The 14144-nt window shown below is 40.0% G+C and overlaps 1 protein-coding gene across 1 annotated transcript in view; it reads right to left on the bottom strand.

The window, feature by feature from the left end:
• Positions 1 to 402: 402 nt before the first annotated feature.
• LOC134212035 (regulatory-associated protein of mTOR) overlaps positions 403 to 14144 on the bottom strand; it is a 66395-nt gene continuing 52653 nt past the window's right edge. The window contains exons 4-5 of the mRNA XM_062689532.1: positions 12779 to 14123; positions 403 to 1374 (exon numbers count right to left, since the gene is read on the bottom strand). Coding sequence (XP_062545516.1) covers positions 438 to 1374; positions 12779 to 14123 — 2282 coding nt within the window. The 3' untranslated portion in view covers positions 403 to 437. The remainder of the gene's footprint in view (positions 1375 to 12778; positions 14124 to 14144) is intronic.

Consider the following 14144-nt stretch of genomic DNA (forward strand, 5'->3'; position numbering starts at 1 on the left):
TATTTTGAACCTAAAGCTAACACACCTTACTCGACTTCGCTTTTTTACTTATCCTAGACATACCACATTGTAAATATAGAACTCAGCAGCGCAATGTAAGTGCTTCAAAAGGATATTATACCCTCGATCGAATTCTTTCGAAACTTTTTGACCCTAATGTGAATAACGCTTTTTAAGCGGAACACATTTTGCAACTGCAGCCTTACATACATTATTATATCGTTCATTTTTTAAACTTTGCGTATTAATCGTAACTTTAGAAGCGTTGACTTTTGATTGCGAAGCTACCATTACTTGATGCCGTAGGATCATTTTGCGTTTTATTCTGAAAACAAATAATCAAAATACGAAATATAATAATTCATATTTTCAGAAAAGTATTAATATTCAAAACGCACTTACCAAGTAAATATCCATGCACAGAAGCTGTCCGTAGCTCATTTCCGTTCGGTAACAAACACAGCTGCTGTGTTATCGTTGAATCCAGCCGCTAAGCTTATTTTATGCTTATGGAACGAAAGGCAAGAAGTCACCCCTTTCTTCGTTCCCATAAACCCTTCATTGCATCGGATAGTGTTTAAACTGGTACCGTCCAATCCGTAGATCGTGAGAACGCTTGTTGCACAAGCCACAATGTCTGCACTCGAGTGAATGCTCATCGCCGAAACATCTGATCCAGCATTCCAGTGCTGCACCGACGAAGACGTTTTCCTAATATCATACAGCCTCACCGTGGAGGTGGTGCATGCCGACACCAGGCTTTCACAATCGTCCCTCAGACACACCGTCAAAATTGGATTCACATGTTCTCGGAATGTCGCGATTCGTGCTTCGGTCGGTGCACATCGCCGATCGAACAATCGAACGCTACCGTTGTTGCAACCGGCCGCAAACAACCCATTCGGAGCACACGATAGCTTTATGATCGTTGTTTCCGACCCACTAGGAATATCACAGATTTTGGATTCTCGTTCGGCATCCCACAGACGAATGTACTTGGCTTCTCCTGCCGCCATTATGGTTTGTGTTTTCTGGTGCCACGCCATCACCAGACCTAACTCACTCGTTCCGACCTTAGCCGTGGACGGTGAATTGAAATCGAACAGGCCATGCCACGCAGTAACCAGCGCCGATTCTCGATTGGCATCAGCCGGTCGCCATACCCGTATGACACTGTCACTGTAGCCCACGAGCACCAGACCGACATCGTGAGCGTTGATGAAATCCAACGACGATACCGACACCGGCGGAGGGCTCACTTGAAACCGATTCTGATCAAGGAAGATTGACTGATGCTGTTGCAAGGGTTGATGCTTGAAGGGAATGAAGGAGCTGGTTATATCAGTGCTCCAGTCCTGGAGAATGACGCGATCCCTGTGGAAATATGGGTTAAAGTGGACAATTAGAAAAGTTGTTAGCATTATAATAATTTAATAATAATGTTTGCAAGGATGTTAACGATCCTTCAGTAATTTGCGCTCGATCATTTAGAAGTTTGTCAATAACACATTCTAGAGACTAAATTTCAAAATAGGTTGTATGGTGGACTTCTAGTGCGAAGGTTTTTCTACAACTTTGCCTAATGGTTCCTTATTAGAATTCAGCTATTAACGGAGTTAGAGCGCTAGTCGCAGTAACTCAAACTAAATGATTGGAATTTTGTTATCATTTAGTCTAATTTACTGAAACTATAGCTATAACTCCGTTACTAGTGGAATTCGAACAACGAACCATTAGGCAGAGTTGTAGAGAAACCTTCGCACTAGAAGTCCGCCATACAACCTATTTTGAAATTCAGCTGCTGGAATATGTTATTGACAAACTACTAAATGATCGAACGCAAATTACTGAATAATCGTTAACAACCTTGAATGTTTGTCTGACAACAAAAAAAGCACAATTAGGGTAGAGAACCATTTGGGCAGCACCCCCTATTCTCGTCAGCAACGTTCATTACTCGAGCGCATTACAACCGAATTACTTGTTTTTTAGTACATGGTTAGTTTCTGTCGATATCTAGTGATGTACAAACAATCAACCCATTTGGTTAGAACGCGGTCGAGTTATTAACGTTGCGGACGGGAATAGGGGGTGCTGCCCATATGGTCCCGCTCCAAATTTTAATCAAAATTGGTCGGGGTTCAGCCAAACCGCACTAAGCGGCTTCTTGACTGACTTGTGATAGGGGTGATCGGGGCAATATGGGCCACCTAAGGAAATCGTTCCGAAAAGCGCCGAAAAACTAAAAACAACATCGTTAAAATGTAGTTGACTTATACTAGAGAATGTTACCTTTCATATTACGTCGATGAATGACGAAAAATGCGTTTGGAAATTGTTGGAATGCACTTTTGAAAATGTATTGATTTCAATGTGTGTTCCCGACTATACGGGGCAATATGAGCCACCATTTGGGGCAGTATGGGCCACCCATCCAAAACCTTTATTTAGGCGAAAAAAGTATCGTAATATGGAAGCATATGATATTCCTACAATAGTTGTGAGTATTCCATACCAAATAAAATTAAAAAATCGCACAACAGCGGACTGAACCGATTTGTCACTCTTCACCGTTTGAACAGCCACATTTCAATTGGTCAATGGTCATTTTTTCTGTTTCAATCGCAGTAATGCGCTGTTGTAATTTTTCCGTAATGAATCTTACATATATGATAATATTCTTGTATTTGACTACTGAAATTTGAACTTGTTCGCATTTTAAGGCCTGATATCTTGCTCTGTGCAGGTATGCCCATATTGCCCCATAGAGACCGGTTTTGGGAAAAAAGTTTTATGATAAATTCAGATTTGTATCAATACAAACATGTGTGCATAATATTCAATTTTAATATATCTTTTGATTGTGGTGTATTTTTGACCTGTATTTTAATCAGTTTTGTGTCAAAACCTTATTTATAAACTTCAAATCTTATAATAATGTTGCCTATGCAGCGAAAATTTACATTTTCAAGTGTATTTTCATGTTTGAATTGAATTTTAATGCGATTTTCACATTGATGCAAATGTAAAGCATCCTCTTAAAGTTCATATAACTTTTACATGGTAAAACTAGTCAATAAGCTCAAAATGAGGGTGGCTCATATTGCCCCGTATGTTCATATTGCCCCTACTACCCCTATTTTGTTTGAAAAAGGAAAACGAAAATCATTACATGTCAATTCATACCACCATTTATTGTAGGACTAGTCAACCCGGCAGACGTTGTCCTGCATAGTAGGCGAAAATACGCGTTTCGAACTGCCTATGCGGAATTCTCATACAAATCTTTGTTTCAGTTTCTCACGATTCTCTCAACTTTACATATGATTTTCACATGAGGAAATATCATATAAACCCGTCGGAAACTATAACGAACGTTTCTGCTGAAGAAATGAAGATAATCCATCCAACCATTTTCGAGTTATGCGGATACGAACACAGACCATTTCATTTTTATTATATAGAGAAGACAAATCAGTTAAAATATTGAGAGATATTTGATACGATTTGTGATAAAATGAATCTGCTAAACAAAAGCTTGGGTAGAGAAATGGGAAATGTTTGGTTGGCGCTTGGTGCGATTGTAATTGATCCTCCATTACGCATTCTTGTCCAACAAGCTCATTATGTGCAATTGTATCACAACTATGTTTAGATTGAAAATTAAGGGTTTTTTCATCATTTTATTTAAGTTCGATACAATAAATATCTGCCATTATGCATTCTTGTCTCAGGTACCCCCTGAGACCAGCGAATGTACCCCCATGGTTACATGTACCCCAGGTTGAGAACCGCTGCTATTTTTTTTCAATTAGTTTATTATAGGCTCACTCGCCGTATCCAGCTTTACAGAGCCAATATCATATTTTATAATTTCTTATAATTACAATTTCGAACATTATGCAACTGAAGAACACTAAAATCGATTACCAGTATATTTTTCCGGACACCACACATTTTCTAGATTTCGAATGAAGCGAAGTAGCAAAGGAAACGAGACCGTCGCCTGTGATGTGTGGCTGTCAACTGAGAACTGCTGCTATGCTATACATAATAATGCAGATGATAATCATAACAAATAATGATTTTTAATTCAAAAGTAATCTAATTAGCACTCATTTGTCTGAACATCATTGTTTGAAATAAGAAAGAAGTTTTTATTATTAATAGAACCTTTTTCTACTCAAAGTAAATTAAATATAGTCTTATTTTCATAATAAAAAAATAAATAACAACGGCTCTTTACCTACCCCTAGAAAACCATACGCCGATTCAATTTACGAAGTAGGCCGCACTAAAGCTAATTCATACCAATGTGGTATCATAATTCGTTATAAGCTATGTAAGAGTATATAAGAGTTAATCAAAATTTCACTTAACCCGTACAATCGATTTTGGCCGTCATTATTGTGGATGTGACAGAGTTTCAACCTCCTACTATGAAAACTCATTTAGATATCGCGAATTGAATTCCAAAAAGGTACCCGGGTACCCAGCCGGCCACACAAGGGTTAAGGAGGGGTAGAGGGCGGGGTTCCGACATTTTTTTACCCTTTAAATGGCCGGCAGGGTACCCGGGTACCCACGAAACTAAAATGCTTGTATCTTAGGCAATTTTTAACCGTTTTCAACCATTTTCGGTACATTCAATTCAGAATTTTGTCCTTTATCGTGTTGTTTTTGGATTGAACCGTTGTGGTCCCTCGGATTACCGGGAAATCCGAATTTCTAGGAACATGTCCTGCATAGATTATACTGATCCTGGATTTCGATAGGTGATCAGCAATATGGGTATCAAACTTCTTGATATTTCATCAACAGGTCGATTTTTATTGATTCGGGTCCATCAGACGTGCAGATCTTCAATTGGCCATTCCAGAACAGGTTCCTCGAGGGGTCATAGGTAGCCATGAACTCTTTTCAAACTTTTTGAATTTTTTTCAAGCTTGTATTCTTGATGCTTGTGCCCGACAAGTTAGCTCCGGAGTGGTCATTTTGAGAACAAGTTTTCCGAGGGGGTGGCAAGGTTGGCCAAAAACATTTCTCATAGAGATGAGTGACGTTTAAAGCTCGCACACTGATGTGCAATTCGGCATGTGTAAATACATGTTTGTTTTCTTTCTGCTCATAACCTCAAAATTGATCGAGTCATCACAATGGTTGCGAAGGAGTCAAAAAATATATGGAAATATACTCATTTTTACCCAAACTTTGCTGAGTAGCACCATCTAGGAGTGTTTGTTTTCCTTTTATCGCCACTCACACATTCGGACGTGAGAATCTCAATTGTGAAACAGTACGGTTTACGAGGATGAACCCCAACAATATGGGTGTCAAAATTCTTGAAAATTCCACAGCAGGCTGTTGTTTATTATCTTGGGTCCAACAGATGTGTGAAAATTTGAGTGGCCATTTCGGAACAGGTTCCTAGTAGGGCCAAGAATGGTCATAAAACTTTTTCAATGGAACCTGAACAATATGGTTCCCCGTAGGGTGTTAAGTGGCCATAAATACTTTTCAATAGATCCCTAGCATAATGGGTATCAATCTTTATAAAATATAAATTAAAAAATAGAAAGCTGAATTTTTTTGTAACCCGTGTGTTGAGAGCAATCATTGCAAGGACCACCCTTTGACCCCAGAAGGCAACTAAGTGGTCCACCGAAAGCTTCGAAACATACGGAGAAGTTTGCCGATTCTGAAAGTTTATCCTAGAAAGCTAAAACTTTTTAGAATTTTAGTGGTGTAGCAATGAGCGAGCAAAATCAATACAAGGACTATTCATTTATCCCGGATGGCCACTAAGTAGATTTAAGAAAGTTCTAGAGCATCAGGAGAAATGACCAGGTGTAGAACATTTTATTTTGAAGCTACGACTTTTTATAAATCTATTGTTGGTGTAATGCCAATTCTGGAAATCCGTCCTAGAAACTATTGCTTGTTGAAGCATTGTGAGAGTAAAATCATTGCAGGACAACGCATTGACCACGATTGGTCATCAAGTGCCACTAAAGGTCCGGCACACCCGAAGTAAAGACAAAATCTTTAAAATCGTCCTAGAATACATGAATTTGTTATAACTGGAGAGCAAAACTCCGCTAAATGGTCCTCTGGGTACTCCGGAGAGTCAATTTTAAAATTCATCCTCGTAAACCGTACTGTTTCAAAAATCGATTTATGCATCAAAATAAGAGCAACATCATTGCAGGAACCAAACGTTGACCCTGGGAGGCCACTAAGTGGTGTTCCAGAAGCTTCGGAATAGCCGAAAAGGTAATCAATTCTAGAAGCTCGACCTAGAAAGCTGCGACTTTTTTTGGTAGCTGTGTGCGATCAAAATCAATTTGAGGATCATTTATTGACACCGTGTGGCCGTTAGGTGAGCATCCGGTAGCTTTGGAACTTTCAAAGATGTGCCAATTTTTTAAGTCGTCCTGGAAAGTTGTGAATTTTTCAGAAGTTGCTTGTTGAGAAATGTGAGAGCATAATTGATGCAATCTAAACGGATAGCCTCAAGGTGGTCTAAACTTGATACAGCTCATGATTCATGCGTCTGCGCCACACATCTATTTCTAGTTTCCCATCGAGAATTGTACGTAGCACTTTTCACTCGAAAACTCCAAAAAGCTTTCCGGTCCGCCTCTTTTCACATCCTTACGAATCAGAGCAAATTTCGTTTCCAATATTCGAGGAAGCCCCTATTCGCAGCAGCAATACGTCTTTTCACTTCACAGGAAACGTCATTGTCACATGTCACAAGTGTTCAAAGATAAACAAATTCTTCAACAACTTCAAACACATCCCTATCAAGCACTACCTCAGCACCAACACCAATAGGTCTACCTTTATCTTTACCTGTAACCATGGTAGAGTCGATGGTTTAGCCTATCCTCGCCGGCTCCCTCTTCATAAGGGCAAAAGCCTGCGATCATTACCAATGTAGTCAATGTCGTCCGCAAAGATCAGGAGCATATCCGATCATGTGATGATAGTGCCATTCTTCTGCACGCCAGATCTCCTAATCACCCCCTCGAGTGCAATATGGTCGGGGTTCAGCCAAAACGCACCAAGCGGCTTTTTGACTGACTTGTGATATTTTGTTCGTACAAGGACAACGGAAATCGTTTTAAATCAATTCAAGCGTACATTTGCAATAGGATATCCTCATTTATTGGATTGAGGGATATCCGTTACGATTTGCGATCAATTAAATCTGGTAAACGAAAGTTTGGGCAAAAAAATGGGTAATTTTTCGTTGGCGCTTGGTGCGTTTTGGCTGAACCCCGACCATATTTACAATAAATTTGAAAGCGCATCACTCTGCTTCAATCTCTCCACGATCATAAACGCGGTTGATACGTCGTCTGCAACCCGAATACTTTATTTCGAGCCATCAAGCGTTGCACGTATCATCGTAATAAGCTTCGACGGAGAACCATGTTCAGACATTATCTGCCACAGCTAATTCCTTTTCACTGAACCATACGCTGCTTTGAAATCCATAAACAGATGGTGAGTCTGCAAGTTGTACTCCCGAAAGTCATAAAGCATCATTTCCAGGCTAAACATCTAATCCGTCGTTGATCGGCCTTCACGGTCAGACAGGTAGATTTTGAAACTGGAACGACGGAACTGATTAGACTAGCCAGTTTCTTCATCTACTGAGGGAGCGCATCTAGTTACAGATTTTTTTTTCACACAGGTTATCAATGGATTCAGATGGCTATAAAAAAATTAAAAAATTGAACGCTTTTCCGGATGTTCAGAAACTACCGAAGGTCCACATGGTGGCTACCCGGAATCAATTAGTGGTTCTTGCATTGATTTTTCGCTCACATTATTAAAAACCCGGATTAATACACCTAGCGGTGATGGTGCCTTTCTCGTTTTTTTTTTGAGTGAGTAATTTCTACGCACTTTTGGTGAAAAAAAGTATGTTGGCCATCATTTCTGAGCCCATAGTTCGATCCGGCCAATTTTCAACAGGAAACAATTAAACCGGATTCTGCATCGAATGCAACTTGTTGCGAGCAAATCGGCTGAGGGTGAGTGCCTAAAATGAGTGAGATTTTGAAAAATGTATTTTGGCCATCCTCCGAATCCCATGGTCTGATTCCGATTCATACACACACATACACACACACGCACACACAGACATCACCTCAATTCGTCGAGCTGAGTCGATCGGTATATAACACTATGGGTCTCCGGGACTCCTATAAAAAGTTCGTTTTTGGAGCGAACATATAGCCTTTATGTATACTTTGTATACGAGAAAGGCAAAAAGGCAAAAAAAAAAAAACTTTGGCCATATCTGTTTAATACCGATCTGTTTAATTTTCAATACGAAACAATGGAACAAGATTCTGCGTCGAATGCAACTTGTTGCAGGCAAATCGGCTAAAAGTAAGTGCCTAAAAATGAGTGAGAATTTTTCTTGTCAACAAATGTATTTTGGCCATTACTTCGAATCCCATAGTTCGATTTGACCAATTTTCAATACGAAACAATGGGACAGGATTTCGCGTCGAACGAAACTTGTTGCGAGCAAATCGGTTAAGGATAAGTGCCTGAAAAATGAGTGAGAATTTTGTACGTGTTTATCATGTGAAAAAGTGGATTTTGGCCATAACTTCGAAACCCATAGTCCGATATGTCCAATTTTCAATACGAAACAATGGGACATGATTCTGCGTTAAATGAAACTTGTTGCGAGTAAATCAGCTAAGAGTAAGTGTCTAAAAAGTGAGTGAGAATTTTTGTTGTAAAAAAATATATTTTGGCCATAATTCCAAAGCCCATAGTCCGATTCGGCCAATTTTCAATACGAAACAATGGGACAAGATTCCGCGTCGAATGCAACTTGTTGCGAGCAAATCGGTTAATGATAAGTGCCTGAAAAATGAGTGAGATTATTTTGCGCACACACATACACACACACATACACACAGACATCACTTCAATTCGTCGAGCTGAGTCGATCGGTATATAACACTATGGGTCTCCGGGACTCCTATAAAAAGTTCGTTTTTGGAGCGAACATATAGCCTTTACGTATACTTTGTATACGAGAAAGGCAAAAAGATTAATGAAGATAATATTATAAAACGAATATTCGGAATAGGTGTTTTCTTCTTCTTTTTTTACTTTGTTACAAAAAAATTGTTCAGCGATTACGCAACAGTTGAAAACAAAATGTAAAAAATGACGATTACTTCGGGAATTCCGGTATTTCATGAGGACTTCTTGGTGGCCACTCGGGATCAATGAATGATATTCGCAATCTCGTGCCTAGAAACATAGGGGCGTAACTGTATTGGTCGATTTATCTTCGACGATTGTTAGCCTACCCCATTAGGCCAGCGCGCGCATCTGTTTATAGCATTAGCTACAGCGTCGCAGCCCTACAGCAGAGACAGCTTCGATGACAGTGGATTGACAGGTAGTTCTGTGGTCACCGGGTGAGTCAGCAAAGTAGAAGACCAAAGTAAATTAATACCATGCATATCAGCTACACGTGCTGCAAATAGTATCTTATTATTAAAGTAAATCTTACCTAAAAGTGCTTATACTAAGTGAAACTATATATAATTGTGTGCTTAACATCTACATACGTAACCGGTAAAGTAATTTATCCTAAAACTATGTGAACTATGAACTAAACCTTTGATGTTATAGCAGGCCCGATTGCATAACCAAAGCTGCTTGTCGCAGTGCTTAGCTCCCCTAAATTATCACACCGGTAATATTTGATTACCACACGGGTAAGCGAACAAAGAGAATGTCTTCGAATTGAACACTAAACTCAACTTATTACCTAGATCATTGCTACTACAAACTAGATACAGACTACGAGCTATTATATGAACTAAAAGGGAAACTAAAACGTGAGTAAATCTCTATAAATTTGCGTTATTGAAATGCAGTATGTTCTCATTGAATAATAACCTCTATTACAAGTATACTGAGAATAGCCTTAAATTATATGTACACATTGTAAATGCATTTCACAGGAAAATTATATTCTCGATACTACCAACATCCGGATCAAACGTTTTTATTTCGCTTCCGGTCGAGAATTATTATTCCGGAAATTTCCCCCGTTGGATTAACTCCAACAACGATGTTTTCTTTTTATCAATCTAGTGAATTGCGGTAGTTTGCCGAAGGTTCATGATTATAACGAAGGATGATTGCATCTTCCACCTTAAGCAAATATAAAACCGATGGAGAGAAATCGATCAATACAGTTACGCCCATTTAGTGTCCACCTGGAGTCAATTAGTGGCCCTGGACATTACTTTACAACGGATTTTCTAGAATTTCTAGAAAAACTTTCGTAGTATCAGATAGAGGCCACCTAGGATCGAAGAATAGTGCATGTATTGGTTTTGATGTGACAATGTTAAAACAAACGGTTCATGAAAAGTCACAAGATTTTCTGGAATCGATCATATCTCCGAGTGTCCGGAATCTTATGGTGGGTCTACTGCTGGTCACCCGGCGTCAGTGATTGGTCCTTGCATTGATTTTGCACTCACATTGCTAGAAAAATTGATTTTAAAACAAATGCGGCTTTCAAAATGTTCATGAACACTCTTGACTCCTCAGGGAACCTATTGCGGAATTGGCAATCCGGGGTGAACTTGTTTGATGAACCCAAATAGATCAGAAGTAAACACTTGAGACAATTTCAAGAAGTTTGACATCCATATTGTTGGGGTTCCAATGCCCGACCCCAGCTCCCGGGGAATTTGTTTCAGAATGGCTACTCCGGAGACAACTTCTCTGGTGAGCCTAGGATTATGAAGGAGATGCGCAAGAGTTGATTTCATGAAATTTGGTACCCATATTGTTCATGGTCCATTGAACAATGTTCATGGACACCTATGACCCTTGGAGGAACCTGTTCTGGAATAGCCAATCGAAAGTATGCACTTCAGATGGACCCAAAACAATAAAAATCAATCTACTGATGAAATTTCAAGAAGTTTGATACCCATATTGCTGATTAGCTACCGAAATCTACGATCAGTATCATTTATCCAGGACATGTTCCTGGAAATCCGGATTTTGCGGGAATCGAATTGGACGAATCAGTTCATCTTGATAACATCTTGATAGAAGAGAAAATTATGAATAGAATAAGACCAAAATTGTTAAATCGGTTGTAAATTTCCAGAGATATACGCATTTTAGTTTCGTAGGTACCGGGGTACCCTGCCGACGGGGGTACGCCGTTTGGCATAAAGCCGTTTGGCATAAAGTCGTTTGGCATAAACTAATTTGGCATAATAGTCGTTTGGCATAATAGCCGTTTTGCATAATGGTCGTTTGGCATAATTGATTAAAAACAATATGTACTCAGAAAAATGACAATTCTTTCAGAAAAGTTGTTATTGGCATTTATGTAGGTTATAATTACAATATGATTTTTCCCTTCATCTGCACATAGTCTGTTCTTTCAGTTTAAATGGTTACACTTCAATAATTGATATTCTTATCAAGGATTTAGGTTCATTACAATTTCCCAGAAAACTGTCTGTCGAGAATCGTACCATTTGAATCTTTTTCCCAGAATATATTTACTAATTCCTCATAACGTATTATTCCCCAAAAAGTGTAAGTAAAAGTAATTCTATTTTATTGAATTTTTGTTCGCATCATTTTTTAAATCAAACGGTCGCTCGAGATAGACGAAACACGTGATGTGGCCTTTCTTTTAAATCACGCGTTTGCTCGGTGCAATGCGAAAGGGGAGGATACTCCTTCTTTTAAATTACGCAATAGCTCGGGACAATAAATAAGAACTAATGATGCCTTCTTTTAAAGCCGCGTTTGTTCGGAGCAACGCAAAAAAGATCATTCCTTCTTTTAAAGCACGCGTTTGCTCGGTGCAATGCGAAAGTGTTGATGATGCCTTCCTTTAAAGCACGCGTTTGCTCGATGCAATGCGAAAGGGGAGGATACTGCTTGTTGTTGGTGCAATGCGAAAGGAGAGATAATTCCTTTTTTATATTACGCGATTGCTCGGGATGATGAAAAAGAGTTGATGATCCCTTCTTTTAAAGCACACGTTTGTTCGGAGCAATGCAAAATGGGAGATCATTCCTTCTTTTAAATTACGCGATTGCTCGGGATAATGCAAAAGAGTTTATGATGCCTTCTTTTGAAGCACGCGTTTGTTTGGTGCAATGCAAAAGGGGAGATCATTCCTTCTTTTAATATACGCGATTGCTCAGGATAATCCAAAAAAGTTGATGATGCCTTCCTTTGAAGGGACCATTTGCTCGGTGCAATGCAAAAAGGGAGATCATTCATTCTTTTATATTACGCGATTGCTCGGAATAATGCAAAAGAGTTGATGATGCCTTCTTTGAAAGCATGCGCCTTTTTTATTGTCAATATCAAGAAGTCTATGTTGAAGTCCAGCCTTAAGTTGCGTAAAGAATATGATTATTGAAAATAAGATCATTTTCATTGCATTATGCCAAATGACCTTATGCCAAATGCCAAATGCCAAACGACTTTATGCCAAACGGGGTAGCCCCCTGATTAAGTTGCGTAAAGAATATGACTATTGAGAATAAGATCATTTTCATTGCATTATGCCAAACGACTATTATGCCAAATGACCATTATGCCAAATGACCATTATGCCAAATGACTTTATGCCAAACGGGGTAGCCCCCTGCCGACCTGTTAAGGGTGGTTTTTTGTCGTCCACACAGCGGTTCGTTAAACCAAGCTTAATAAAAAATTAATAATTTCAACTTACTTGTAAGCAACTGCGATCTGATCATCGTACGGATTAAGTTTGACTAGGGTGGGCGTGTGCTGTGTTCGGCAAGACCAGCTCTGAGTGTCTAGCCGTCCAAAAACGGCTCGCCTCTGCTGCTCGCGGCCTTCCTCTCGCACGATCCTATTACGTAAACACCGGGACTGCCTGTCCAGGAACTCAGTAGAGTTCTGGTCTTTGGCAGTGAGTTTCCCTTCGTTCAGGAACTTCGAAGGCCGAGCGAAGAAACTCACCGACCACTCGATGTAGTTGGTGTTGACGATGGGGGTCACCGTTTGAGGTTGCTGTTGTGATAGTTGAGGATGGGCCTGCACTTGTGGGATGGGCGTTTGCGGTGGCGGCATCTGCTCACAAGGTTGCTGCTGCGGCTGAGGCGTATGGATTGGAGTTGACGTGACCACTGATTGTAATTGAAGTGTAGAGGAAGAGAGTTCCGAACTATCGTTGAGGTTAAGTTTCTTCTTGTTCGGAAGAGGTGTGTGGCTATTAGATTGGTTCAGGTGTCCATGCAGAGGCGGGGATTCCCCACCCAGGTAGTTAATTCTGGTGTTTGGTGAGGGTGGTAAGCTCATGCTTCCTGCAAACTTTTCCGAAGTAGTTGCTTCCTTGGCAAGCTCGTAGCCTTGTTTGCCAACATACTCAACGACCTTCTGAGCCATTGCGGCTACTGCTGGGAAAGGGTCTTTCGCCAAGGCATTAAATCCATTCCATAATTTTTGGTAAATTGCTCCAACGCTGACAGAGTTTTTGCTACCACTGATAATATTACTTGAGCTGGAAACTCGTTTCATGTTGATGTTTCTCTCTAAACTATGATAATGGTGATTGATTATATGATGGCCACTAGATGATTCTTGAAGGAACACTGCAACGAATTGATTACCGAAAAACCGTACCATCCATTGTAAGGAAGCTATCAGTTCCATCCTCACCAACGGACTCATATCGTTGCATACCGTGTTAAAAAGGTGCATCGCTATTGATCGATCGATGTTGTTTGCGTGATCCGATCGCTTCTGAACGGAACTCATAAACGTACCGAGGGCATACACTGCCGCTGCTCTTACTTCCGGAATAGGATCACTCAGTAGCGGATAGAGCTTTTCGTTTGCATTATCCCGCACGCCGGACCACCTCGCCTGTTCGTAATTTTGCCAAAGATGTCCCAAGCAGATTGCCAACCATTGTCTCAGAACGAAATTTTCATCGTTCAACTGATCTAAGCATATCGACAGCAGCTGTCCTTGCAAAGCGTTCGCCTGACCGATTGGAAAGTTGTGAACTATGCTCGCTAATACAAAGGCGGCGTAAACACGATGGTTTCCTGGAATGCAGATAGCAAATA

The sequence above is a fragment of the Armigeres subalbatus genome, chromosome 2 (assembly GCF_024139115.2).
Source record: "Armigeres subalbatus isolate Guangzhou_Male chromosome 2, GZ_Asu_2, whole genome shotgun sequence".
NCBI lineage: Eukaryota > Metazoa > Arthropoda > Insecta > Diptera > Culicidae > Armigeres > Armigeres subalbatus.